At 37.6% G+C, this 14,388-nt stretch overlaps 1 protein-coding gene across 1 annotated transcript; it reads left to right on the forward strand.

The window, feature by feature from the left end:
* Positions 1-5,619: 5,619 nt before the first annotated feature.
* Positions 5,620-13,494, forward strand: LOC128241459 (cadherin EGF LAG seven-pass G-type receptor 2-like). Its single transcript, XM_052958390.1, has 5 exons — positions 5,620-5,821; positions 9,299-9,587; positions 11,078-11,187; positions 11,764-11,820; positions 12,289-13,494. Exons 1-5 carry the CDS (start codon positions 5,761-5,763, stop codon positions 12,465-12,467), a joined length of 696 nt encoding a protein of 231 aa, XP_052814350.1. The 5' UTR covers positions 5,620-5,760; the 3' UTR covers positions 12,468-13,494.
* The last annotated feature ends 894 nt before the right edge of the window (positions 13,495-14,388 follow it).

Here is a 14,388-nt window from a genome sequence, read left to right on the forward strand (position 1 = left end):
ACAATAGTGCTCACCCTTTTACTACATTTGTTAGCAATACAACAATTAATTTGTTTCACGTACACACCGATGTCTTCATTGTCCTTCCCTTCGAGCATTAAGGACTAAATTCAACTTTTGGGTCTCGATAATATTATCAGCAAAAGAGTTTAAATACATTTTTTCACAGAATTTATTTATTACACAAAGATGGTTGTTAGTTTTATCCTCAAACGACATATACCTATGCTTCTGGTTCTTGCCGAACAAACCAGGACCTCTTGCTGCCAGAAAGCGCCTCATGTTACCTTCGGATCAGGTGCGCTGTCGGCTTAAATATCTTAAATATAACTGTTTAACTGATAATTTTAACAAAACACAACAATCTCCTTTACAAATATATCAACGAAGTTTAACAATTACTACCGATTGTTGGCTGAAGGCAAGCAGTAATAATCTCCAATGAAATGTCTAGTAATTTTCGAATCACACTGCCAATTATGTCTTAAGTCTGTTCATGTGAAACTGATTGTGTTAAAACAGTCACTAGATTGAATGTGACCAAATTTCTACACTACACAATCCTCCACTCCGATAAATGTCGGTTCAAACTGAGACCAATACCACATGCTTGAGATGATTCTTATTAAATATCTGAGATAAAGCATTCGCCCGAATTACTTACTTATTTAGTCCAAAGAACCATGTAACTTGAATAGAAAAGTGACATCTGTTTGAAATAGACTTATAAAAGGGAACACTTCATAAAGTCTGTTTGGTGGCATATAATAGGATATTGCTTAAAAATAGATTTGCAGTCGCTTACAAAATAAATTTATTTTCTTACTGAAACCAATTTCTTTGTATCCATATCATTCAAAAAGAGACAACTGTGATGCCAGATATCTATAACCAATGGTTTTAACATTAAGATGTGACAAAGTTAATCTTTTACACGTGAATTATGGGATAATTCAAACTGTTTTTGTTTTGTAAAACATCACAAGCAGAAACTGTCTTGGTTAAAGGAGATTTTTCAGGTTCGAATGATTAATTCAGATGTCTCCAAAATGTTCCACATATTAACCGATAATAGGAAACTGGGTTTTAAAAAGAATCAGAATGTAATAAAAAAAGACAGTCAAGTGTTTTACACTTAACAACGCTCCTTTTCCATTCAAAGCCTAATCATTATCAAGTTGAAGCCAATAGTGACATTACAGATCATGGCTACACTCAAACATATTATGACCTCAACCATTACCTTTTTCGCAATATAGATCGCAAGTTGAACAACGGCTAAAGGGAGACAACTGTGATACAGCCAAAACAGATTCCATGCGTGTCGCATTCCTATATAATTCATCGGCATACAGCTCCATCTGAAAATGGGCAAAATCATTCAAAAATTTAGTTTTTAACCATAGTCTGCAATAAGTTAGTTTTCTCTCCAAAGCAGTACAAGCAGCATTCATCGTTATAAACCAAATCTGTAAAAGTTCTCAACCAAGTGTTAAGAAAATGACAGTCAAACATTCAAATGCAATGTTCTGTGAACCTAATTTGATCATTTTACATCAACTATTATGATTAACAGTTTTAATTGCAAACTATATTTACCTTTGCTCAAGCCTAATGCTGGACAACACGCCTCCTGAAAGCGCCGATTGTGACCTTCCGATCATGAATCCAGTGTTGTATGCTCCTCTTCATCTTAAAAAGAAAGGTTTCACACTGAAAAACACACTAATGTCCCAAACAAATATATAATCCTAGTGAAACAAAACGGTGGAGTGTGATATATGTTGAGTTAAACAGGAGACTGGCGTATTATTTTAGCAAATATGAAACGCCTAGGCAAGTAAATGACCCTGCTACTGATGTTGAAAGTTTGAAAATATGCAACAAGTTGTGCACATACAGATTGTAGCTGCTACTCTGCAACCCCCGTCCAAATAAATGTCAGAAATGCCTGAAGACAATTTTTTACTTGAGCAGTGATTCCGGTTTAACTGATCCTCAGCTTATGGTATTCCAATCCCATGTCTTATAACGCCTTCTTTTCTGTCTGTTAATAAAAGCAGTTGTTAGTCATTAATCATTATATCCGATTAGAACACGTTTTATAAAATAAATGGCATATAGTAAAACAGATATAAGTTTTTGTTTAATTCTAGTTCAACAGCTTTTGATTAAGTTAATACAACAATGCTATTTCAAACATTTAGCAGCCATTATAGTGTGTACTTTAACAAATCATTAATCAAGACTTAACAATATATGTGTTCCAATTTACTACAATAAACAATTGAATATAATTTAAAGCTCTCAAGCTCTCATATAACCTTTACGCCTTACTAAGTATTATTTAAATACATAATAGGTTTTTATAGAGTTTTATAATTTGGAAGTTCCAAACCTGTGCATAGCAATGCTGAATCCATATATTTAATCTAGAAATCTACCTGTTGTTGCTATTGCCCGCATCATGCCCGACCATGTCTCATGTGATCTCAAGCTCTGATAGTAAGTTGTTGGCGGTTGCTCGTATCATCCTATCGGAAAGAAAACATTAGCAAAGGTTTTTCTATAACCTCTCTTAATTACATCAGCGTTTAATTGAAACTTTAAAACCCTATACTCTGGCTTAAACAATGCTACACAAGGTGGCCTAGTGGCGTTTTTACCCAAAGGGAGGGGTGTAAATTGGCAGCTAATTGGCGGCATAAAGTACGCAACGTTGCGGTGTGACGGAATTTCGTTGTGAATTTCGGCTTGTTGGCGTTAAATAGGTGAAAAGGTTGCATGACGTATGAAACTTTTCGGCCAAGCGGCGTTACAAAGGCAGTCTGGTGGCATGACGTATGAGACCTTTCGGCCAAACGGCGTTAAATAGGCGGGATGGTGGCATGACGTCTGAGACCTTTCGGCCAAACGGCGTTACAAAGGCGGCCTGGTGGCATGACGTGTGAGACCTTTCGGCCAAACGGCGTTACAAAGGCGGCCTGGTGGCATGACGTATGAGACCTTTTGGCCAAACGGCGTTACAAAGGCGGCCTGGTGGCATGACGTATGAGACCTTTCGGCCAAACGGCGTTACAAAGGCGGTCTGGTGGCATGACGTATGAGACCATTCGGCCAAACGGCGTTAAATAGGCGGCCTGGTGGCATGACCTGTGAGGCCTTTCGGCCAAACGGCGTTAAATACGCGGCCTGGTGGCTTGACGTGTGAGACCTTTCGGCCAAACGGCGTTACAAAGGCGGCCTGGTGGCATGACGTATGAGACCTTTCGGCCAAACGGCGTTACAAAGGTGGTCTGGTGGCATGACGTATGAGACCTTTCGGCCAAACGGCGTAAAATAGGCGGTATGGTGGCATGACGTATGATACCTTTCGGTCAAACGGCGTTAAATACGCGGCCTGGTGGCATGACGTGTGAGACCTTTCGGCCAAACGCCGTTACAAAGGCGGCTTGGTGGCATGACGTATGAGACCTTTCGGCCAAACGGCGTTACAAAGGTGGTTTGGTGGCATGACGTATGAGACCTTTCGGCCAAACGGCGTTAAATAGGCGGTATTGTGGCATGACGTATGATACCTTTCGGCCAAACGGCGTTAAATACGCGGCCTGGTGGCTTGACGTGTGAGACCTTTCGGCCAAACGGCGTTACAAAGGCGGCCTGGTGGCATGGCGTATGAGACCTTTCGGCCAAACGGCGTAAAATAGGCGGTATGGTGGCATGACGTATGATACCTTTCGGCCAAACGGCGTTACAAAGGCGGCCTGGTGGCATGACTCGTGAGGCCTTTCGGCCAAACGGCGTTTAATAGGCGGCCTGGTGGCATGACGTGTGAGGCCTTTCGGCCAAACGGCGTTAAATAGGCGGCCTGGTGGCATGACTTGTGAGACTTTTCGGCCAAACGGCGTTACAAAGGCGGCCTGGTGGCATGACGTGTGAGGCCTTTCGGCCAAACGGCGTTATATAGGCGGCCTGGTGGCATGACGTGTGAGGCCTCACGGCCAAACGGCGTTAAATAGGCGGCCTGGTGGCATGACGTGTGAGACCTTACGGCCAAACGGCGTTAAATATGTGGACTGGTGGAATGACGTGTGAGGCCTTTCGGCCAAACGGCGTTAAATAGGCGGCCTGGTGGCATGACGTGTGAGGCCTCACTGCCAAACGGCGTTAAATAGGCGGCCTGGTGGCATGACGTGTGAGACCTTACGGCCAAACGGCGTTAAATAGGCGGCCTGGTGGCATGACGTGTGAGGCCTCACGGCCAAACGGCGTTAAATAGGCGGCATGGTGGGATGACGTGTGAGACTTTTCGGCCAAACGGCGTTATATAGGCGGCCTGGTGGAATGACGTGTGAGACCTTACGGCCAAACGGCGTTAAATAGGCGGCATGGTGGGATGACGTGTGAGACCTTTCGGCCAAACGGCGTTATATAGGCGGCCTGGTGGCATGACGTGTGAGGCCTCACGGCCAAACGGCGTTAAATAGGCGGCCTGGTGGAATGACGTGTGAGGCCTTTCGGCCAAACGGCGTTATATAGGCGGCCTGGTAGCATGACATGTGAAACAATTCGGCCAAACGGCGTTAAATTGGCGATCTGATTGCGTTAAAAAGGCATCTGGTGGCATGACGGCCTTAAATTAACGTTCCGGTGGTTTAAAGTTGGCTGCCTGACGGCGGTTATTCTTTCAAATTCCCCCTGTCATTCTGCCAAGTTCACACTGTCATGCTGCCAACGCTGTAAGGCTGACAACTTCACAGTGTCTGGGTAAAAACTTCACAATGTCACGCTGTCAAGCTGCTTAGCTGCCAATTTCACGGACTTCCCACAATATTTCAGCAAGTGTTAACAAGAGATTTTTGACTTACATAAAAAACAAAGCGCATGGTGATACCATATTTTATACTAGCTTAACGAGCGTAACGCCGTTACTGCTTAACACCTATTAGCCCAACAAGTAACAGTAACGGTAAGTTCGTGTGCGCAATTTCACTGAAACAGGCAATGATTTAATGCACGTTTCTATAATAAATTATTCAAATTTGCGTTTCATAGTATTTCTCTGAAAAGCGCACACACTTACATATCAGTTAAGAAACGAAACGTTGTTTCAAAAATGACGCAGCAATCATGCAACAGCCCTGTGTACGCATACATTTAGTTATTGATAACCAAACAGACTTGAAGTTAAAGCACTGAACACATTTTTGACATTTAGTACTTGGTTCGCTAAAATAACACAATATAAAACATATTTTTTTCATTTTAACAATTTTGTTATGCAAACTTTCGGTTTGCAGTAATCCTGACAAACCTGAACAGTATTCTTCACCAATGCGATGACAGTATTATTTGAAACCAAATCTAAACGTTTTACCTTAGGTTACAACTGTGATAGCCATAAAATGTATCCGTTCACTAGAGTAGTCGTAAACTATTTGATTTCACAAAGTCAAATGCGCCCGGTCCCGTTACGAAAATCAAAAAAGTCATGTGATATCGACGTGGTGCCTACGTCATAGTTAGGGGATATTTGATATCCCTGGCGAGTTTATTCTTCCCCTTACGCAAAAGTTAAGGTTTTTGTGGAACCAACCGTGTAATAAGATTATCGTAAACTCCGTCTGTTTGTTTTGACGACTGGATCACCATAGACCCTTTGAAACCCCATTCTATAAAAGGCAGCTCTCAGCCCTTGTCCTATGCAGTGAGTTTTAGTTTGGATTTGATTGCAAATAGGAACGTACTTATAACATCAAGATGGATTTGAGGATGTTTGCCGCTTGTTTGATAATGACTGTCTTTTTAAGCAAGCATTCTGGTAAGTGTCCAATGTATGTCTGTTAGTAGAAATTTGTTTTTGCTTCAAGTCTTAATGATGTATTTTAGGGTTAACCTACTCTAAAATTAGCAGAATGTATATCAAATTTATGGCGGATTCTTTTCTGACATTCATCTTAAAATATATATGCTTTGAATGAAATTTGAACATTTGGTATTCGGTATGACAATTCCTTGAATTTCTGGTCAATTTTACTTTTCTCTTCCCATGAATTCAATTATATAAGAGACTGTTATTCATTCGAGTATGTGCGACAATCTTGAACGCCTTAAAGTTCAGGGGAATAGAAACAATATTGTATGCCTTAGGTCTCGGGGGAATGTATGCGATCTTGAAAGCCCTAGGGGTTGGGTGAATGTATGCGATCTTGATTGCTTAGGTTTCGGGGAAATGTATGCGATCTTGAATGCCTTAGGTCTCGGAGAAATGTATGCGATCTTGAATGCCCTAGGGGTCAGGGGGAATGTATACTGTCTTGAATGCCTTAGGTCTCGGGGAAATGTATGCAATAGTGTATGCCTTAGGTCTCGGGGAAATGTATGCGATTGTGTATGCCTTAGGTCTCGGGGAAATGAATGTTATCTTGAATGCCCTAGGGTCGGGGGATTATATACTATCTTGAATGTCTTAGGTCTCGGGAAAATGTATGCGATAGTGTATGTCTTAGGTCTCGGGGAAATGTATGCGATCTTTAATGCCTTAGGGGTCGGGGGAATGTATACGATCCTTTAAGCCTTAGGTCTTGGGGAAAAGTATGCGAACTTGAATGCCTTAGGTCTCGGGGAAAAGTATGCGATAGTTTATGCCTTAGATCTCGGGGAAATGTATGCGATATTGTATGCCTTAGGTCTTGGGAAAATGTATGCGATCTTGTACGCCTTGGGTTTCGGAAAAATGTATGCGATCTTGTACGCCTTGGGTGTCGGAAAAATGTATGCGATCTTGAAAGCCTTAGGTCTAGGTGATATTTTTACCATTTTGAATGCCCTAAAGGTCGGGGGAATGTATGCGTTCTTGATTGCTTTAGTGGTCGGGGAATTGTAAACGTTTTTAAAACAGATGTCGTGGAAATATGTGCGATTTTGAACGCAAAGGGGTCGGTGCAATTTTTGCGATCTTGAACGCCCAGGGTTCGGGAAAACGGTTTTGTTTTTAACGCCCTGGGGCTTAGGGGAATGTAAATGATTTTGAATGCCATGGCAATTTTCATGAAGAGCAAAAAAAAATCTAATCAATGGAAGGAGGAAAGCAACAGAATGACTGTATTGTTTCGACCAGAAAATCATTAAAATCAGCTTAGGTTTGTACAATGCAGACACCCGATTTCAATTGTTCCCGCTGAGAGTTGACCACATATCTCTTTTCAAGACTGAAAATAATTCTTCATTGAAATACAGGAGCTGTCAATTATCTGCCTTGTCTTTATAAATGAACTTCTTTAATATCATTAGGATAACGAATAAACTGTTTGCATTGGCATAGGGTCTTTGTTAATCCTAATTATTTAAAACTCTTCGCAAATAAATTTATTTAGGGAATCCTATTTTTAAATTTGGGATAAACTAAATATGATATTTTCAAAAAGTCTTCTGTTATCCGTCGTTATTGTGAATTCCTTTTTAATATTTGAACATGTTAAAGTTTTAGACAATTAAACTTTGTAATTGTGTACTGATTCAGCTATGTTGGGTTTTAACTACTGTGTTTTAACAATTCAGCTGCTTTTGAAATTGATAGTGCGTACTAATATTTCAGTCGCTTGACTTGTTAAATGCGTACTAATGCTTCAGTCACTTAATTATTAGTCCTCATCAACGTTTTAAATACTTGATTTTTTTTATTTGATTAATCAGTTCTTACAGTTCAGTAGCTGGATCAGCAGTCAGACAGACGGACAGACAAAAATACATGTTTATTGTCGTAAACGTGTCATATAACAGTTTTTCGACAAAAACTGATGAATAAAAGCATTTATTAAATAGTCAGTATGGACACAACAATGCGTTCATAAACATTTCAGTCAAGGGATACTTTTATTGCCCATTTACATAATAAAAGTTGCTTGATTTTCTTTAATTATGTTTTCGGCAAAACAACATCAACATTATTACAGTGAACTTTTTTAAGCAAACATTCAAGTTACTGCTTCAATTTATAAAATACGATATACCACTACCTAGCCGTAGCTTCTTCACGCCATGAATCCGCCTGACCGCCAGACCGCCAGGTTGCAAACTTTAGACTCGCATGCCATTTGTATGCTAGCTTACAGAGAAACAACCAACTATGTTTTATTATCAATATTTGTTATATACGTTAAACGAACTTTTTATCGGAAAAGTTCAAGAACATAACGCTGTTCTAGAAATAACGTAGATGAGATATGCAAATGATGTTTGATGGAAATTATGTATTTGGAATTAGGGAAGCAGATGTCTTGTGTTTTAATTGCTTTTTTTAACAAAGACATGTTTGCGTTTGATATTATTGAGAATTATTTATTGAAGATGATGGTGATTTGATTAGGCTAGTGCAAAGGCAATCAACATTCACTTATAAATTATACAAAAACAGCGGGAAGAAAAATTTGATTTTGTAGTTTAATCCACTAGCAACTCTTTTAGAGATAAAGCAATTATTCTAAACATTTGATTTTGAAAAAAAACATCATTTAACGAGCTAAAGGTTATATGTAACAATGGACAGTGTTTTATTGTAGCAATAGGATCGAATGCATGTTATAGCATTTCATTTCCCAAATCGTGGTCGGAATATTCTTAATCCGTATGGTTACGAGGCATTAAAGGGGCAAACCTTTTACAGAAATGAAAAAAAAAAGATTTATGAACACATAAACATTAGTAATATATTGGCGCTTTTTAACTGAATTTGTGGATTCGCAGCTATTAATTAAAACAGAAACTATTTATTATAAGGCTACAATTTTTTAACTGTACACAAATCATCTTGTTTTCTTTCTTGTGATCATTAAACGACAAATGTGCGTAGTAGACAGGCGTGTTTTTCTTCACGAGAGTATTTCTAAGACCAAATGTTTTATCAACAGACGCAAAATAAACGTAATTAGCGTGTAGTTTACAAGCATGGATTGTAGTAAGCACAGATCGTCATACATCAGTAAATCACTTTAGTTTACTTAATATGAAAAACTGAACGAAACAAAATAGTTTAAAGATGCACTCTTACTCCCAAATAAGATTGACCACAATTAATAATATTGTTTTAATATTCAAAAAACATGGTATGTCTACCTTATGGGACTATAGTAGATTACAGTAAATCTTTTAGCATTCAACAATCATTTAACATTTTTGCGCATTCTGCGATTAAATTCACGGTTACACACTTATTATCAGTAATATATATTTTTCATTAATGCAGTTTTAGTAAGTAGTTAAAGGTTCATTATAAACACAGTTGTTTGAATTTTTTCAGATGCAGCAACGATCACGGCATGGACTTTTACTGATGCTGCCGGTACCGGTGCCGCAGATACTGGCACTGCTCCCATGGGAGTAACGACAGTTTCAATTGCTGAATCTACAGCTGTAGGTGGAACCTTGTTTACCGCCTTGGCGACGCCGAATACAGCCACGTATGCGTTCGACACAACTGACGGAAATCCCAGTGACATTGCAACCGCCACGATCTCAGCCGCCGGCGTAGTTACGCTTGCTAGCTCTTTTGACTTTGAAACAACTCCATCATACGTATTCAAGATCGTGTAAGTGAATTAGATAAGCTGATCTGACAATATATTTAATTAATTGCCTTAATTATTACGGGTCACTATATAAACTAAATGAAGGGATTCGAATATATACATATCACTTATTCACATAAATAAGGTGTATACCTGTATTGAATATAGTCAAACATTGTTCGAAACTTTTAAAAGCATTAGGCAAAATTAACAATGTTGTAAGATATAAGAACTACAATTTTAATTCCAATTCTGTTTTTTAAATTTACATTGGGTCACGCAGCCCTTCCCATGAAACAATTTGAGCGGAAGTGTTAATTTAAGTGTCTCCCACGAGGAAATGATAGTAAATATTAGTTCAAAAGGACTCATTTCGTTTTATTCTGGACGGTATAATTCACCAAATACGGTAGAAAAAGTGTGTTCGGTAAACAGCTAGTCGAACAAGCCAATAGTTACCCGACTGATCAATAAGCGTCCCGATTAGACGTTGCTTTTCAGTTGCCCGTTTCACGATAAACTAAGTAAAGCAACTGCAGACAATTACCAAATGTATCAAGTTAAATATAGAAAGCCGGATATCTGACAAGGTCTCTAAATGTTGAGCTAATTATGCATTTTTGGTATTTCTTTGATACCAAAGTTACCTTTATTTAGAATGAGTCAACCCTCTAAATATACTAGTCGTTCAATTTAACCGTGTATTATATACACGCAAACTGGTTGTTTGTCATTTGTGATTCATTAATATTTCAAATTTTATTTCTTTCTTGTGCGTAATTTGTTAAACCCGAAGCATATACAGTTGCTATTAAGTTATGTAACATATTACAAACAGCAAAACCCATCGAAATTTATATTCCTAATTTGGCCTTGACGAAAGAGAATGCTTTCTATTTCAACATTGTTCCGATGTTATTAAATACTGAATATATGTCGTTTGTACCATAAAGTATTATTGTAAACATACGAAATCCGGATGCTAGAACATACAAAGGATCCTCTCATTCAAAAAGGTCGTGTTTATATAGTTCACAGAGATCATTTTAAGCCTTCAAATTTAAATTGAATGAAACACGGTCTCGACCAGTATTCGTAGCATTTATCCACTTTTCTCAGTAGGATTTCGTACTTCTTTTAGATGAACAAGTTTAAGACAAAACTTATGTTTTAATTCATAATGTATGGTGTATCATTGTTATCTCTTGATCTTGTATCTATTATATTGCACAAACATCATTGTCCTTCAATAACTTGTCAAGGCTTTCGGTGAAATAATAATATATAGACCTAGTTTCTATATCTTTTACCTGAAGAAATGAATCATCATGTGTGAGAAACTAAAAGCAAACTGCTGGGTTTAAATGTGAGATAAATATGTTTTATAGTTTAACTCATTATAAAAAATGAACATAGAAGCATGTAAAAATACATTTGTATTGTTTTGAAAGGTGATGGATATATAGTTGTCTTCTTTGTTTTGCATTTCATAACGATATTTTTATATTCAGTGCTACCGATGGCGGTGACACAGGAACTGCCACTGTCACCTTGAGTATCACGGACTCCGTTCAGTTGACAAAGACAGCCTTTTGTCTATCCTCTTCTTCGGTGGCAGCAGGTATGTAAATAATACTTCAAAACTGTCTGATACTGAAATTAAGTCTATTTATTTTTATGTTCATCAAACTAAACCCGTTGAAATTAAAATGGATATTACCAAATGAAAACGTATCACAAGCAGACACTGTTTGAGTTTTGTTTCAGTCCTTGGTATCCCTTGTATTTATTTTGAAATAACCTGTAAAATGATATAAATCTTAAACTAAATTATCAATATTAAGAATCATTGAATAATATCTAAACTAAAATGATATCATCCCTAAGACGTAAACATTAAACTTAAAGAGACATACTGAATAATAGACAAAACTGATATGATTTACTGACTGAAATGTTTTCCGTTTTTATTTCACCTGCATACGCAAGTATAATATTTATTTTCAAAGAACAGTATCTTAAAAATAGCGAACTCTTGTAACTAAAGTAACGGCGTTCAAACCACTCAAACAAGTGGTCTTAAGTTGTTCATTTATGGCTATCAAATACTCATAAACTTCCGATATAGCAATGCAAAATGAACTGTTTAACTCGTATCGTTATGTACACATATTGTGTATTTCTTTATTATTTGCAGGTACCAGCGTAGGGACCATTACGACGGACGAGACTGCCGTAACGTTCGGTGCACCCCGTAAGCATGCTTATATCCTGCAGCCTGACCGTTTGTTAAAAAAACAAGGGCATATTAACTTAATGAAGCGGACCAATTAAATATCATATTTTTTTCATAGGCAAAAACAGCACCTCTTAACAATTGTATTATGCGTTTGCATAAAACGACTGGAACTCTTTCAGTCAATGCTTAAAACGCTAGTCCATAGTGTTGCTGTTCAGAATATATACAATTTAAAAGGCCATTACAAAGTTTGTTAACTGTTACGTTAGTATTTCGTATAAGTTGACCAGGCACATAAGAATAAAGAGGAAATGATTTTATTTATTGCAAGACATTATTTCTAATTAAAAATTGAAGCCATTTATGCACTCATACAATGTGAACATTGCATAAATAAATGTGCTGACAAAACAATACATACGATAACTTAATGCAGTGAACCAGTTATAGCTTTATATAAAAAAAATATTGTTTTTTTTTCAGTTACCGCGGACTTTGCTTCGTTCACAGTTTCTACCACGACTGGGGCCATCACCGTAGCAACTCGTGACTCTATCCTCTGCCAAACAAGTATATTACACCTTCACCATGACAGCAACTACAACGACAAGCGGTGTAGGCGCCAGCGGAACTCAAAACATCTATGTACTGGTCAACTGTGATAGTGATTCTTCTGGAGCCGGACAAGTTGCAGCCCTCTTCAGCATGTTGCTTTTATCCATTGCCACTGCCTTGCTTTATTAATTGAACAATATGCACACAAGCAGTAAGATAATAACATACTCTTTGTTGATTAATGATACAGGTTCAAACAATATAATTTAAAATAGATTTATCTGACAAAACTTGACCCTTCTACTTTTACTAAGCCTTTTTGAAACTATTCGTGTGTAGCCACATTGTTTGTGATACATGGCTTTGTCGCCGTGGACACCGATGGCGGTTAGGTTTTATCTTGTGTGTTTTAATCCATTTCTGGAATGAATATGAAATGGTAATGATGTATGTGCTTTTTGAATGTTTTGGTGTTTTTTTTCCGAGGGAAGTGCGTATTCCTCAAAGCATTTTATCATGATATATAGCGGTTTTGCGATATAATATAGAATGGCATGTGTTAACACCATTTACATGCATACATGAAAACTTTGCTTCGTTAGTTTATGTCATCTGAAGACTAAATTTCTAACAATACATCTGTTCAATGTCATTGTTATTTTTGTAAAACTCTATGGTGATACATTTTGTGTGAAGTATCCTACAAATTCAAATGAATGAGATCATTAAGAAATTAAACTTAGACCTTTTGGTAGATTCAATGTATCTATACGTGAACATGTCACTAAATGTAACATAGTCGTACTTTTACTGGCTGATTCCATTAAAAATGCACTGATATGTCATGTACTATAGTTATAAGTTTTAATAAGGAAATACGACTATTTGATAATATTTATGGAATCAACACGTACTTAATTATTTTAATCAAATCCATTCCAGAAAATGTCGATATTTGTTGTGTAAGTCTATGTTCTTTCAAAGATGATATTTCCAAAATGAAATTCCTTAGGGTATTGAAAATGGATATTCATCAGTCTTCTTCACTCTAAGTTATCGTTTCTGCTACAAACGAACAGTTAAACGAACAGAAATAACAACTGATCAAACATATAATTCAAACGCAAATAAGCCCCTATTTCTACCTACTTGCGTACTAAACGATCCCTCATTTTGATACATAACGTGCATTAAAGCTATTTAGAGAGTTTGCGTACCAAATAAAATACCAAACATTCCGCATACCTGAGTGTTCTATGGAAAATCTCAAATACCAAGTAAGGCAAATAAAACAAGTTAACCTTTTTATTATTATATGATATTGTAAAGCTCCTTTTACCGATCACATAGGACAATAACATAAGAATAATGTTCAGTTTCAATTTCGGATACATGTCCATAGCTACACATGTCAGCGTAAAATGTCTTGAACCGGTCCAATTGGTCAGCTTATGTCACCATATCTCACCTTTCGGGATATTCAAAGCCCTTCCATATGCTCAATATCTCGTCAACGATTTTAAACACTTTTGTTGTGCGCTGTCTCGACTAGAGTGTTCAGTGTATGACCATGCTCAACGCCATGCACCTCGACCACCCCAGGTATGTCGAGTTAATGATAAAACTCAATGTTCCATGATAAGGAACGATTTCGGTGCTGGATTGTCTATAATACCGAAGACTAGACTTTGCTTCACAATAATGCAGTGATTCTATGTCAGTTAGTGTTTCAGACCATCGTTCAATGTTTATCCTCCGACCGAAGAGTTGTGTCGTTCATTTCCTCGTTTCAACAGCAGGGGCTACAACCTTACTTACATCTAATGGAAATTACATATGAATGTCAAAACAGTTAACTCTACCTTTGCCTTTAGCAAACTTATCCCAATATAAGACCCAACATAGACATATTTCCTACACAGTTTCTACATCATACGCATTTCACAAGTCAAATGTAATTGAACTTAAAGCACGAGGTTGGTGTCCGGTAATGACCTATTGGAAGACATATAGAAATACATCCCTTGA

Source organism: Mya arenaria, chromosome 7 (assembly GCF_026914265.1).
Source record: "Mya arenaria isolate MELC-2E11 chromosome 7, ASM2691426v1".
Taxonomy (NCBI): domain Eukaryota; kingdom Metazoa; phylum Mollusca; class Bivalvia; order Myida; family Myidae; genus Mya; species Mya arenaria.

What these genes read in the sequence shown, in the direction of transcription:
- LOC128241459 (XM_052958390.1), top strand. Translation starts at nt 5,761, where the DNA reads ATGGATTTGAGGATGTTTGCCGCTTGTTTGATAATGACTGTCTTTTTA. An exon ending in CTCTTCTTCGGTGGCAGCAG is followed by an intron (nt 11,188 to 11,763) that starts GTATGTAAATAA and finishes TATTATTTGCAG; the next exon opens with GTACCAGCGTAGGGACCATT. An exon ending in CGTAACGTTCGGTGCACCCC is followed by an intron (nt 11,821 to 12,288) that starts GTAAGCATGCTT and finishes TTTTTTTTTCAG; the next exon opens with TTACCGCGGACTTTGCTTCG.